This window comes from Oncorhynchus kisutch, linkage group LG28 (genome assembly GCF_002021735.2).
Source record: "Oncorhynchus kisutch isolate 150728-3 linkage group LG28, Okis_V2, whole genome shotgun sequence".
In the NCBI taxonomy this organism is placed as follows: Eukaryota; Metazoa; Chordata; class Actinopteri; order Salmoniformes; family Salmonidae; genus Oncorhynchus; species Oncorhynchus kisutch.
The window spans coordinates 44591675-44605439 of record NC_034201.2 but is presented as its reverse complement, the minus strand read 5'-3'; the positions used below and the strand labels follow the sequence as shown (position 1 = coordinate 44605439).

The 13765-nt window shown below is 45.1% G+C and overlaps 1 protein-coding gene across 2 annotated transcripts; it reads right to left on the bottom strand.

Annotated features, from left to right (window-relative positions):
- Positions 1-102: 102 nt before the first annotated feature.
- LOC109873183 (thymosin beta-11-like) lies at positions 103-2538 on the bottom strand. 2 transcript variants are annotated; one of them, XM_031807917.1, is made up of 3 exons: positions 2406-2538; positions 887-991; positions 103-283 (listed from the first exon to the last, which is right to left on the bottom strand). In XM_031807917.1, exons 2-3 carry the CDS (start codon positions 984-986, stop codon positions 246-248), a joined length of 138 nt encoding a protein of 45 aa, XP_031663777.1. In that variant the 5' UTR covers positions 987-991; positions 2406-2538; the 3' UTR covers positions 103-245. The 2 variants fall into 2 exon arrangements, with proteins under 2 accessions (XP_031663777.1, XP_031663776.1); XM_031807916.1 differs by having other exon boundaries at positions 887-1011; positions 2406-2535.
- Between the last annotated feature and the right edge of the window lie 11227 nt (positions 2539-13765).

Sequence of the window (13765 nt, the reverse complement as noted above, 5' to 3'; positions counted from 1 at the left end):
GAAAATAAGATTTTAATTTGGGCTACCTGTGTAAACGTAGCCAGAAAGACGTACAAAACAAATTGAGCCATAAAGTGTTTGGAAAAACTCCTCTGACTGTAACAGCCAATCCTAATACCCCTGCTAGAATTTAACAGGTTGAGCACCAGTGTGATAGTCTAGGTCTTGTCATAGTGGAGGTTCCCGGCAGACGGGCTTGATAATCAAATGAAAGTAGCTTGTCTGAAACTCTTCTCTTCCTCTGGTCAATGAGATTGCTCTCGCTTCCTCTCTTCATCGATTGCTACAACAGAGAAACAAAGCAAAATGTTGAACCTTTTGCAATGAAGACAGCCATCTCTGATATTCATGAATAATAAACATTCCATTTCCATTATTGAATGATACGGATGATCCATTATTGAATGATACGGATGATACAATGACCTCTCATCCTCGTTTAAGGCAAAATGGTTGAGTGAGATGGCTGAGACACCCTGACTCAGAAGGTCACTTTCACAGATTGCAGCTCTTGAGTTGAAGCACAAATGTTGACTCATCACCACTGTCACCATGTAAAATGTATGTAAATTAGGAGAACATCTCCCCCTGTTTGGGACAGGGTACAGTACAAGGTGTCTTTTACAAGGAACGATTTTGCTTAATCTGTAACATATTTGGATTTCTGTTGTCGTACCAACCTATTATATAGAATACCCCCTGAACACACACAGTTGCCCTTACACGGATGGGAGATAATGTCCCCTTTTCTTTTGCCTGGTTATTTTGCTAGGGAGAGATGCCAGTATGAAGAGTGATCCATCTAGCAGCCAATGGCACGCCTCACAGGGCTGAGCCCTGGCTCAAGTACATTCATCACACAGCTAGATTAACAAGATTCACTCACTTTCTTTGGTTGGCAATGGGTTCTTCACTCTGGTCTCCGTCTTCTTCAGCTTAGTCTTATCAAAGCTGGAGATTTCCCTCATGTTGGGTTTGTCAGACATGATGGCTGTAAGTGGAGAAGGAGAGCTGTAAATGAGACAGTAGTTACTATCAGAATGGCTATGAGTATGGACACGCCTTAGAATGGAACATGACTCATGTCCTCAGAGTTTTAAGATTGCTACCGCTGTCTGTCTGTATGTGTATGTAGGTGGGGTGTGAAGGCCAGCTGCTTCTAAGAGGTTCATGGATGGGTGTTGGTCTCTGTCTGGCTGAGTGATCCCTCATGTCTGCTCCTCAGATCCTCTATGTACTATTGGGCTTGGTCTTTGTTCTCCCCTTTACCATCGTTCTCTCTCTATCCCCCCTTCTACCATCCTCCATTCTGTCTATCCCCCCTTCTACCATCCTCCATTCTGTCTATCCCCTCCTTCTACCATCCTCCATTCTGTCTATCCCCTCCTTCTACCATCCTCCATTCTGTCTATCCCCTCCTTCTACCATCCTCCATTCTGTCTATCCCCCCTTCTACCATCCTCCATTCTGTCTATCCCCCCTTCTACCATCCTCCATTCTGTCTATCCACCCTTCTACCATCCTCCACTCTGTCTATCCACCCTTCTACCATCCTCCACTCTGTCTATCCCCCCTTCTACCATCCTCCACTCTGTTTATCGCCCCTTCTACCATCCTCCACTCTCTCTATCCCCCCTTCTACCATCCTTCTCTCTCTATCCCCCTTCTACCATCCTCCATTCTGTCTATCCCCCCTTCTACCATCCTCCATTCTGTCTATCCCCCCTTCTACCATCCTTCTCTCTCTATCCCCCCTTCTACCATCCTTCTCTCTCTATCCCCCCTTCTACCATCCTCCATTCTGTCTATCCCCCCTTCTACCATCCTCCATTCTGTCTATCCCCCCTTCTACCATCCTCCATTCTGTCTATCCCCCCTTCTACCATCCTCCATTCTGTCTATCCCCTCCGTCTACGCCTCCTTCATTCTCTCTATTTTCCCCTTCTACCCCTCGCTGTGAATCCAGCCCTTCCTTTCTCCTCCTAGAGGTATCATGTTAGAGGTAATCAATCACCACCCAGGGAGAGAAAGTGTCTCGTTATAGTCCAGTCTATTAGTAATATCCCCTCCTAAAATGTCCTCAGTCTTTTAGGGTAAGGCTGTCTAATTGCCAGCCTGCTGTGATACTACAAGTAACTGACTTTATCGTCCAAGTAAATGGGTGGCATATGGACCGTGATAGATAATATGGCATCCTGACACAGATTGTGCGCTCAACCAATCTGTTAACGACGTCGGTTTCCCTGAAGACCACCCCACTGGGGGGGTGAATGACGGCATTCACTCATATCATATCACTGATATTAGGCTCATGGGCTAACTTTCCACATAGGCTAATAGATGTAGCATATGTAATATGCTATACATTTAATATATGTACAGATGTAATGGAGAGTGTGTCTTACCTTAGAGCAGGGTGTGCTGGTTCCAGAAGCTGCACGTGCCAGTGTCTATGTCCCTCTATCAGCGAGTCCAGAGCTGCGTCTGACACTGCATGTGTGTTTCAGAAGGGTGTGGGCAGGAGGAAAGGGAGGTGACTATTGATCCGCCCATCTCATCCTCCTCCATACATCCTGACACAACATTAAATATTCATGTCACGTAGTAGGAGGTGCAGCAGCACCAGTTCCCAGAGTAACACTGCTGATTCCACACTGATAGGAAAAACAGTGGGGTCTGAAATTATTGACACCCTTGACAAAGAAAATGACGATAAAATAAATGTTTCAAATACTGGGAAAATTATATTATTTTATAGTAATAATTGCTCAGAGAAATGGATTTTGTTTAAACAAGTAATCATTGTTTTTCTCAAAAAGGTAAGGGTCAACATTATTGACAACTCGAAAGATTCTTATGAATAAAGTAGTCAAAAGTTTAGTATTTAGTCCCATATTCCGAGCACGCAATGATTACATCAAGCTTGTGACTCTACAAACTTGTTGGATGCATTTGTAGTTATTTTTTTGTTTGATATTATTTTGTGGCCAGTAAAAACAAGTGGTTATTAAATCATTTCTGGTGTCATTTCAGATGATCCTGAATGAACCGTGAATAATGATGAGTGGGAAAGTTACAGAGGGATAAAGGTTATTCTTCCAAGACATGCTTAACGTCCCCTGTTATTGGTAATGGTGAGATGTTAGCATGTCTCGAGGGTGGAATCTTTAGCCCCTCATCATTATTAACCATTCATTCAGGATTATCTGTAACCATGGTAACATCCACATTCATGTAAAAGTGTTTAGAAATATATTCTATTCTTATTTATAATAAAAGTGACTCCAAAATGTCACAATACATTATTTACCATTCATTTTATTGGTTCATAAATCATCTCAAACACAACCAAAACGAACTGCAAATGCATCCAACAAGTATGTAGAGTCACAAGCTTAATGTAATCATTGCGTGCGAGGAATATGGGACCAAGTACTAAACTTTTAACCACTTTATTTCTAAGAATCTTTAAAGGGTGTCAATTTTGACCCCTACCTTAATTTTTTAAATATATTTTTTTAAATACTTGTTAAACAAAATCATATTCTCTAAGCAAATGTATTAATTATAAAATAATATCATTTCCCAATTTTTTTAACATACAATATAGCTCAGTATTTGAATGTATTTATTTCAAACAGTCATTATTGCTCATCTTTATAAAGGGTGTCAATAACTTCAGACCCCACTGTATATTAAGCTGCATCATGACGAGGTTAAGAGAGGCAATTATGTCATGGATGAAAATCAGGATTTTGAATAGCCGTAGGGAGATTATGCAGATGAGTCAATGCCGATGTGAAGTAGCAACAGGGTTTCTTCAAAAGGGGCGGGGGAAGGGAGGGGAAGGGAGGGGAGGGGAGGGCGGGTGTAGCCTGCCCAGAATGATAAAGATGAATTAGTTATGCCTGTTGAATTGCAGAGGCACTCTGACACTCCCCACCTGTTTATGCCTCTCCAGGACATCTCCACCATTGTCATTATGTATCCGTTCATCTAATCTCTCCATTGCCTGAACACAACACTGGGGGTAGTTTTCACAGACATTTAGTTATAAGAGCCATAGAAATATACTGTGATAAATTCAGAAGACATATATGCACAAATTGAGACCATGTAGACTCAGCGAGAGCTGAGATAGACAAATATCAGTGTTCAAGGATACATTCTCGCCGTTCCACGCCGACTGGATATGTCTGCTCAAGACAATAGAGGGGCCTACACTCTGCAGCCTCCGTGCTCCACACATGGTGAGGGGCTCTGCCCATTGGACGTGTAACGGATGTGAAATAGCTAGCTAGTTAGCGGTGGTGCAGCGCGAAATAGCGTTTCAATCGGTGACGTCACTTGCTCTGAGACCTTGAAGTAGTGGTTTGTGGAGCGATGGGTAGCGATGCTTCGTGGGTGACTGTTGTTGATGTGTGCAGAGGGTCCATGGTTCGCGCCCGAGTATGGGCGAGGGGATGGTCTAAAGTTATACTGTTACAGACGCATGGTGATGATTCTTTGACTGCCAGCTACATCCTTAGCCTGGGTGCCAGTCTGATTCTGCTCACTGGATAACTCCCTATGAAACTGTCATATGTGATAATAATGGCGGAGTTGGCAAAAACACAATCAGATCTGGGACCAGGTTATAGGAGGAGACAACAGATCTGGGACCAGGCTATAGAAGGAGACAACAGATCTGAGACAAGGCTATAGAAGGAGACAACAGATCTGAGACCAGGCTATAGTAGGAGACAACAGATCTGGGACCAGGCTATAGAAGGAGACAACAGATCTGGGACAAGGCTATAGAAGGAGACAACAGATCTGGGACCAGGCTATAGGAGGAGACAACAGATCTGGGACCAGGCTATAGAAGGAGACAACAGATCTGGGACCAGGCTATAGGAGGAGACAACAGATCTGGGACCAGGCTATAGAAGGAGACAACAGATCCGAGACCAGGCTATAGTAGGAGACAACAGATCTGGGACAAGTCTATAGAAGGAGACAACAGATCTGAGACCAGGCTATAGTAGGAGACAACAGATCTGGGACCAGGCTATAGAAGGAGACAACAGATCTGGGACAAGGCTATAGAAGGAGACAACAGATCTGGGACCAGGCTATAGAAGGAGACAACAGATCTGGGACAAGGCTATAGAAGGAGACAACAGATCTGGGACAAGGCTATAGAAGGAGACAACAGATCTGGGACCAGGCTATAGAAGGAGACAACAGATCTGGGACCAGGCTATAGAAGAAGACAACAGATCTGGGACCAGGCTATAGAAGGAGACAACAGATCTGGGACCAGGCTATAGGAGGAGACAACAGATCTGGGACCAGGCTATAGAAGGAGACAACAGATCTGGGACCAGGCTATAGGAGGAGACAACAGATCTGGGACCAGGCTATAGAAGGAGACAACAGATCTGGGACAAGGCTATAGAAGGAGACAACAGATCTGGGACCAGTCTATAGAAGGAGACAACAGATCTGGGACAAGGCTATAGGAGGAGACAACAGATCTGGGACAAGGCTATAGAAGGAGACAACAGATCTTTTTACTTGCTATATTGTATTTACTTTGCCATCATGGCCTTTTTTGCCTTTACCTCCCTTCTCACCTCATTTGCTCACATTGTATATAGACTTGTTTATACTGCATTATTGACTGTATGTTTGTTTTTACTCCATGTGTAACTCTGTGTCGTTTTATCTGTCGAACTGCTTTGCTTTATCTTGGCCAGGTCGCAATTGTAAATGAGAACTTGTTCTCAACTTGCCTACCTGGTTAAATAAAGGTAAAATAAATAAAAATAAAAATAAAATCTTGGACCAGGCTATAGGAGGAGACAACAGATCTGGGACCAGGCTATAGGAGGAGACAACAGATCTGGGACCAGTCTACTGCATCCTGGATGTTCCATATAAACAAGAGGAATGTCAGTCATTCAGACACACACAGCTGTTGATAGGGTCCAGGGTGCCTCTGTTAATCTGGGGTGGGGCAGGCAGGGTTGGGACACATCCAATCCCTGCTTTGAGGTGGCAGATGGCCATATGACAGAGACCTCTCAGTATCAATACAGTATTTAACAATAGTATACATACATTAGATGCTGGAAAACTCTTGAATGGTCCACAAAATGCGTGGATAAAAGTTCCCACCATTGAAGGTAATGTTACTAACATGACTTTTTTGAATTGCACAGTTAGACCTCTAGTCAATATGAATATCCAAATATAACCTGAAGAAAGATACCTTTGTTGACCTTTGTTGTACCACAATTATAGAATATTCTATTTGTTTCTACAAAATGCATAATAGGCCTATAAAAAGCACTTATGATAGCTTGGTTCTCGTAACTAACTGAATTGTCCGTACTCACCAAGATTATCACCGATAGCGTTTATGAAAGTTTCAAGTTTCATCTTCACCACTTGATGGAGACAGAGCACATGTCATATTACAAAGAGTAAAACCCTGCCTTGTGCACATAGCTTGTGTATCAGACTCACTCAACCCAGGTTGTATGTCTGTTGTCTGTTCAGGCTAGCTGGGGGGTTTGTATCTGTCTGGTTATGTTCACACTTTGACTGTGTGTTTGGTTATATAATAGTATGTGAAGAATAACTCCACTGAAAATATTAATATAGTGCCTCAATACAAGCACTGGACAGCACAGCCTACATTCAATGCTGAAGGAATATGTCAATTAGTCAGGCTACTGGTTGTTTCTTCAACTCCAGTACCCCCCAACAGCCCAACTCCAGTCCTCCAGTACCCCCAACAGCCCAACTCCAGTCCTCCAGTACTCCCCAACAGCCCTCCTCCAGTACCCCCAACAGCCCATCTCCAGACCTCCAGTACCCCCAACAGCCCATCTCCAGACCTCCAGTACCCCCCAACAGCCCAACTCCAGTCCTCCAGTACCCCCAACAGCCCATCTCCAGACCTCCAGTACCCCCAACAGCCCATCTCCAGACCTCCAGTACCCCCAACAGCCCATCTCCAGACCTCCAGTACCCCCAACAGTCCATCTCCAGTCCTCCAGTACCCCCAACAGCCCATCTCCAGACCTCCAGTACCCCCAACAGCCCATCTCCAGACCTCCAGTACCCCCAACAGCCCATCTCCAGTCCTCCAGTACCCCCAACAGCCCATCTCCAGTCCTCCAGTACCCCCAACAACCCAACTCCAGTTCTCCAGTACCCCCAACAGCCCATCTCCAGACCTCCAGTACCCCCCAACAGTTCACATTGTTGTTGTAAGCCCTGGACAAACACACCTCATTCAGATCATTGAGGGCTTGATGATTAGTTGACAAGTTGAATGAGGTATGCTTGTCCAGGGTTACAATAAAAATGTGTCCTGGAGGACCAGGGATGGGTTGTTGGGGGTACTGAAGGACCAGAGTTGGGGGTACTGAAGGATCAGGGTTGGGTTGTTGGGGGTACTGGAGGACCAGGGATGGGTTGTTGGGGGTACTGGAGGACCAGGGATGGGTTGTTGGGGGTACTGGAGGACCAGAGTTGGGGTTACTGGAGGACCAGGGTTGGGTGTACTGGAGGACCAGGGTTGGGTTGTTGGGGGTACTGAAGGACCAGAGTTGGGGGTACTGGAGGACCAGGGTTGGGGGTACTGGAGGACCAGGGTTGGGGGTACTGGAGGACCAGGGTTGGGGGTACTGGAGGACCAGGGTTGGGTGTACTGGAGGACCAGGGTTGGGTTGTTGGGGGTACTGGAGGACCAGGGTTGGGGGTACTGGAGGACCAGGGTTTGGGGTACTGGAGGACCAGGGTTGGGTTGTTGGGGGTACTGAAGGACCAGGGTTGGGTTGAGTTGTTGGGGGTACTGGAGGACCAGGGTTGGGTTGTTGGGGGTACTGAAGGACCAGGGTTGGGTTGGGTTGTTGGGGGTACTGGAGGACCAGGGTTGGGTTGTTGGGGGTACTGAAGGACCAGAGTTGGGTTGTTGGGGGTACTGAAGGACCAGGGTTGGGTGTACTGGAGGACCAGGGTTGGGGGTACTGGAGGATCAGGGTTGGGTTGTTGGGGGTACTGGAGGACCAGGGTTGGGTTGTTGGGGGTACTGAAGGACCAGGGTTGGGTTGTTGGGGGTACTGAAGGACCAGGGTTGGGTTGGGTTGTTGGGGGTACTGGAGGACCAGGGTTGGGTTGTTGGGGGTACTGGAGGACCAGGGATGGGTTGTTGGGGGTACTGAAGGACCAGGGTTGGGTTGGGTTGTTGGGGGTACTGGAGGACCAGGGTTGGGTTGTTGGGGGTACTGAAAGACCAGGGTTGGGTTGTTGGGGGTACTGAAGGACCAGGGTTGTGTTGTTGGGGGTACTGGAGGTCCAGGGTTGGGAACCACTGTTAGGTGAGTACAGGGTATAGTCTGGGCACACTGTCATACCCTAGGGCCCAGGTTTTCTAAAGTTATCTGATCAGATAGGATTAAATGTTAGAATTAGTATTTTCAAAACTGAAAAATTTGATTCTGATCCTCCCAATAGGGATTTGGTTTGGTAATCCAATCTGACCTTGAGGATTACATTTCATTTGTTCATTTTTGATGGTGAAAAACGGCATTATTTTGATGTCACTGGACTGTTGGATTCAGGGTGGATTTAGAAGCTTACAACCAATACATTTGAATGTAACTAAGGTAATGAGGTGTTACATTTTCTGAAAACTAAAGGTTCATTATGTTACATTTATAGGTAGCTGGTCAGTTGTTATATTGAGAAATGTCAACTGAATGCACATACTTACTGATATGTAGGCTAAATAGTATTTTTAAATGATTATTTAGGTAGCTTTATTAATGTATTTCACTCATCTCTGTTTCCCTTTGACAGTGTAGACGTAGTAGTGTAACGGATGTGAAACGGCTAGCTAGTTAGCGGTGTTCGCCCTAAATAGCGTTTCAATCGGTGACGTCACTTGCTCTGAGACCTTAAAGTAGTGGTTCCCCCTTTGCTCTGCAAGGGCCGTGGCTTTTGTGGAGCGATGGGTAACGATGCTTCATGGGTGACTGTTGTTGATGTGTGCACAGGGTCCCTGGTTCGCGCCCGCGTATGGGCGAGGGGACGGGCTAAAGTTATACTGTTACAGTAGCACAAGATGTCCATTAGATGGAAATGTTTCGACCTCTTCAAAGCACTGAAAACCAGTGTTTTGTGATCTTGATATTGTTGTATCTTTATCAAAATAATCCTATCCCATTATTTTCAGAGAAATCGCCACAAAAACAGCCAGATTCATCAGATCCTGGATTGCAAAAAAAAAAAATATGGGATTAAAGAATTAAACGTTTAAACAAAACAAAAAAATCTGGGGCCCTGAATAAGCGTTTTATCTCAAGATTTGTCATTTTTGTCAAGCAGTTTTCATCTTCGTCCACTGGGTGGCAGTGTAAGTCCTTTTTGGTCATGTTCTGCAATAACACACAGTGCCATCACAAAGTATTCATACACTTGGCCGTTTCCACATTCTGTTGCATTACAGCCTGAATTCAAAATCGATTAATTATACTTTTCTTTTCTCTCTCTCAATTTAATACATTTTTTCTCACCCATTTACACACAATCCCCCATAATGAAAAAGTGAAAACATGTTATTGAAAATTAAATACACAAGTATTCACACACCTGAATCAATACTTGGTAGATGCACCTTTGGCAGCAATTACAGCATTGAGCCGTTTTGGGGATTCTCTCCCACTCTTTCTGCAAGATTTTTTCAAGCTCTTGTTAAATTAGATGGGAAGTTACAGTGAACAGCAATCTCCAAATCCTTCCGCAGATTTGTTATGGGATTCAAGTCTGGACTTTGGCTGGGCCACTCAAGGACTGTCACATTCTTGTTCTGAAGTCATTCCAGCGTTGCTTTGGGGTCATTGTCCTGTTTCAATGTAAACATTCGACCCCAGTCCAAGGTCGTTTGCTCTCTGAAGTAGGTTCTCATCAAGGGTTTGCTTGTATTTGGCTCCATTCATTGTTCCTTATATCCTTACCAGTCTCCCAGTCCCTGCCGCTGAAAAGCATCCCCATAGCATGATGCTGCCACCAACATGCTTCAGGGTAGGGATGGTGTTAGACAGGTGATGAGCTGTGCCTGGTTTTCTCCAGACAAAGAGCTGTGCATTCAGGCCAAAGAGTTACATTTTGTCTCATCAGACCACAGAATCTGTTGCATTATGCTCTGTCTTTCACAAGCATTTTTGTAAACTCCAGGCGTGCTGTCAAGTGCCTCTTTTTCTCAGGAGTGGCGTCCGTCTGGCCACTCTCCCATAAAGACCAGATTGGTGAAGAGCTGTAGAGACATCTGGCAGGTTCTCCCATCTCAGCCAAGGAACTCTGTAGTTCTGTCAGAGTGGTCAATGGGTTCTTGGTCCCCTCCCTGACCAAGGTCCTTCCTGCCCGTTTGCTCAGTTTGGTCGGACGACCAGCTCTAGGCAGAGTCTGGGTCGTTCCGTATTTTTTTTCTCAATTTTCCCGATGATGGAGACTGTGCTATTGGAAACTGTCAACACTCTAGAATTGTTTTTATTTCCCAGATATATAGTAGCTTCAAAATGTGTGTCCAAAGTTGAATCTCTACCTCTTGCTGTCTGCATCCCCTACTGTTTATATTAGTCAGACTACCTGGTCGGCCCTGTTACCAGTGGAGGCTGCTGAGGGGAGGACGGCTCATAATATGGCTGGAAAGGCGCAAATGGAATGGCATCAAACACATGGAAACCAAGTGTTTGATATATTTGGGTCTGTCCTCCCCAATTAAGGTGCCACCAACCTCCTGTGCGTGTTACCCCCTCTTCAAATCCTTCAGCACTGTCCAAATAGCAGAGAGAGAGAGAGAGAGAGAGAGAGAGAGAGAGAGAGAGGGAGAGAGAGAAGAGAGAGAGAGAGAGAGAGAGAGAGAGAGAGAGAGAGAGAGAGAGAGAGAGAGAAGAGAGAGAGAGAGAGAGAGAGAGAGAGAGAGAGAGAGAGAGAGAGAGGAGAGAGAGAGAGAGAGAGAGAGAAGAGAGAGAGAGAGAAGAAGAGAGAGAGAGAGAGAGGCGAGAGAGAGAGAGAGAGGAGAGAGAGAGAGAGAGAGGAGAGAGGAGAGGAAGAGAGAAGACGACGAGAGAGAGGAGAGAGAGAGACAGAGAGAGAGAGAGACAGAGAGAGACACGAGAGAGAGACAGAGAACTGTCACTGCAGACCACTTTCCAGTCCCACTTCATCCTGAGTATCCTGTTAATGGGGGTGTTGAGAGGACAGGAAACATTTTGCAGTCAGAATAGCATTACAAATACCATCCTCTGCTCAGTCAGTCAGCATGAGAAACGTTGGTGTAGAGGTACACTTAGAGGGGATGATAACAGGGTGAAGACGAGTCATCCGGGAAAAATAGTGCTTTTTCTTTTGTGTAGTTATTACAGACCTTCTCATGACCACGACTGTCTGTTGACGGTTGTCTGTTGTCTGTTGACGGTTGTCTGTTGTCTGTTGACGGTTGTCTGTTGTCTGTTGTCTGTTGTCTGTTGATGGTTGTATGCTGTCTGTTGACTGTTGTCCGTTGACTGTTGTCTGTTGACTGTTGTCTGTCTGTTGACTGTTGTCTGTTGACTGTTGTCTGTCTGTTGTCTGTTGTCTGTCTGTTGTTTGCTGTCTGTCTGTTGTCTGTTGTCTGTATGTTGTCTGTTGTCTGTTGTCTGTCTGTTGTCTGTTGTTTGCTGTCTGTTGTCTGTCTGTTATTACAGACCTTCTCGTGACCACGACTGTCTGTTGACGGTTGTCTGTTGTCTGTTGTCTGTTGACGGTTGTCTGTTGTCTGTTGACGGTTGTCTGTTGACGGTTGTCTGTTGACTGTTGTCTGTTGTCTGTTGTCTGTTGTCTGTTGACGGTTGTCTGTTGTCTGTTGACAGTTGACGGTTGTCTGTTGACTGTTGTCTGTTGACTGTTGTCTTTTGTCTGTTGTCTGTTGTCTGTTGACTGTTGTCTGTTGTCTGTTGACCTTTTGTCTGTTGTCTGTTGACTGTTGTCCGTTGACTGTTGTCTGTTGACTGTTGTCTGTCTGTTGACTGTTGTCTGTTGACTGTTGTCTGTCTGTTGTCTGTTGTCTGTCTGTTGTTTGCTGTCTGTCTGTTGTCTGTTGTCTGTCTGTTGTCTGTTGTCTGTTGACGGTTGTCTGTTGACGGTTGTCTGTTGTCTGTTGTCTGTTGTCTGTTGATGGTTGTATGTTGTCTGTTGACTGTTGTCTGTCTGTTGACTGTTGTCTGTTGACTGTTGTCTGTCTGTTGTCTGTTGTCTGTCTGTGTTTGCTGTCTGTCTGTTGTCTGTTGTCTGTATGTTGTCTGTTGTCTGTTGTCTGTCTGTTGTCTGTTGTTTGCTGTCTGTTGTCTGTCTGTTATTACAGACCTTCTCATGACCACGACTGTCTGTTGACGGTTGTCTGTTGTCTGTTGTCTGTTGACGGTTGTCTGTTGACGGTTGTCTGTTGACGGTTGTCTGTTGACTGTTGTCTGTTGTCTGTTGTCTGTTGACGGTTGTCTGTTGTTCTGTTTGACCGGTTGACGGTTGTCTGTTGACTGTTGTCTGTTGACTGTTGTCTTTTGTCTGTTGTCTGTTGTCTGTTGACTGTTGTCTGTTGTCTGTTGACCTTTTGTCTGTTGTCTGTTGACTGTTGTCCGTTGACTGTTGTCTGTTGACTGTTGTCTGTCTGTTGACTGTTGTCTGTTGACTGTTGTCTGTCTGTTGTCTGTTGTCTGTCTGTTTGTTTGCTGTCTGTCTGTTGTCTGTTGTCTGTCTGTTGTCTGTTGTCTGTTGTCTGTTGTTGTTGTCTGTTGTCTGTCTGTTGTCTGTTGTTGCTGTCTGTTGTCTGTCTGTTTGTCTGTCTGTTGTCTGTTGTCTATCTGTTGTCTGTTGTCTGTCTGTTGTCTATTGTCTATCTGTTGTCTGTTGTCTGTCTGTTGTCTGTTGACTGTTGTCTGTCTGTTGTCTGTCTGTTGTTTGCTGTCTGTCTGTTGTCTGTTGTCTGTGTCCTGTCTGTTGTCTGTCTGTTGTTTGCTGTCTGTCTGTTGTCTGTCTGTTGTCTGTTGTCTGTTGTCCTGTTGTCAGTTGTCTGTTGTCTGTTGTCTGTTGTCTGTTTGTCTGTTGTCCCGTCTGTTGTCTGTTCTGTTGTCTGTTGACTGTTGTCTGTTGTCTGTTGGCTGTTGTCTATCTGTTGTCTGTTGTCTATCTGTTGTCTGTTGTCTGACCTGTTGTCTGTTGTCTGTTGTCTGTTGTCTGTTGTCTGTTGACTGTTGTCTGTTGACCTGTTGTCTGTGAGAATGGAGACAGAGGCGGACATGATGAGGAATACAAACAGAATATTAGTATAGTTACTGTACACACTGTGAGTGAGATTTGGTTGGGGGGGGGGGGGGGGGGGGTGGGAGAGTGGAGAGAAATGTTTACAGTTTTAAAGCTAATTTCCCTGCAATTTTAGACATTTTGTCCTGACTCATGCCATGTTAATATGATATCTGTGTAAGGATGACTAACACAATCAAATGGGGGGCCACCTGGAGGTCAGGATGCCTGCATGCACCGTCAGTATTCAGCCATGATTACTACAAGTTTAGAATAGCTGGCTAGACTAACTACCAATCAAAGACATTTTACCTGACATGACTAATTGAGTGACTGTCAGTGACTGACACAAAGAGAGAAACTGCTGATGCAACAACCACATGTTGAAATCGCACCTTACGTATTCTACTATTCTTACTCTCAATAGTAA

Excerpts from the sequence above, each read along its gene's own strand:
- LOC109873183 (XM_031807917.1), bottom strand. The coding sequence starts at position 986 with ATGTCTGACAAACCCAACATGAGGGAAATCTCCAGCTTTGATAAGACT. Across the intron at positions 284-886 it reads CCCATTGCCAACCAAAGAAA|CAATCGATGAAGAGAGGAAG; the intron begins GTGAGTGAATCT and ends TCTCTGTTGTAG.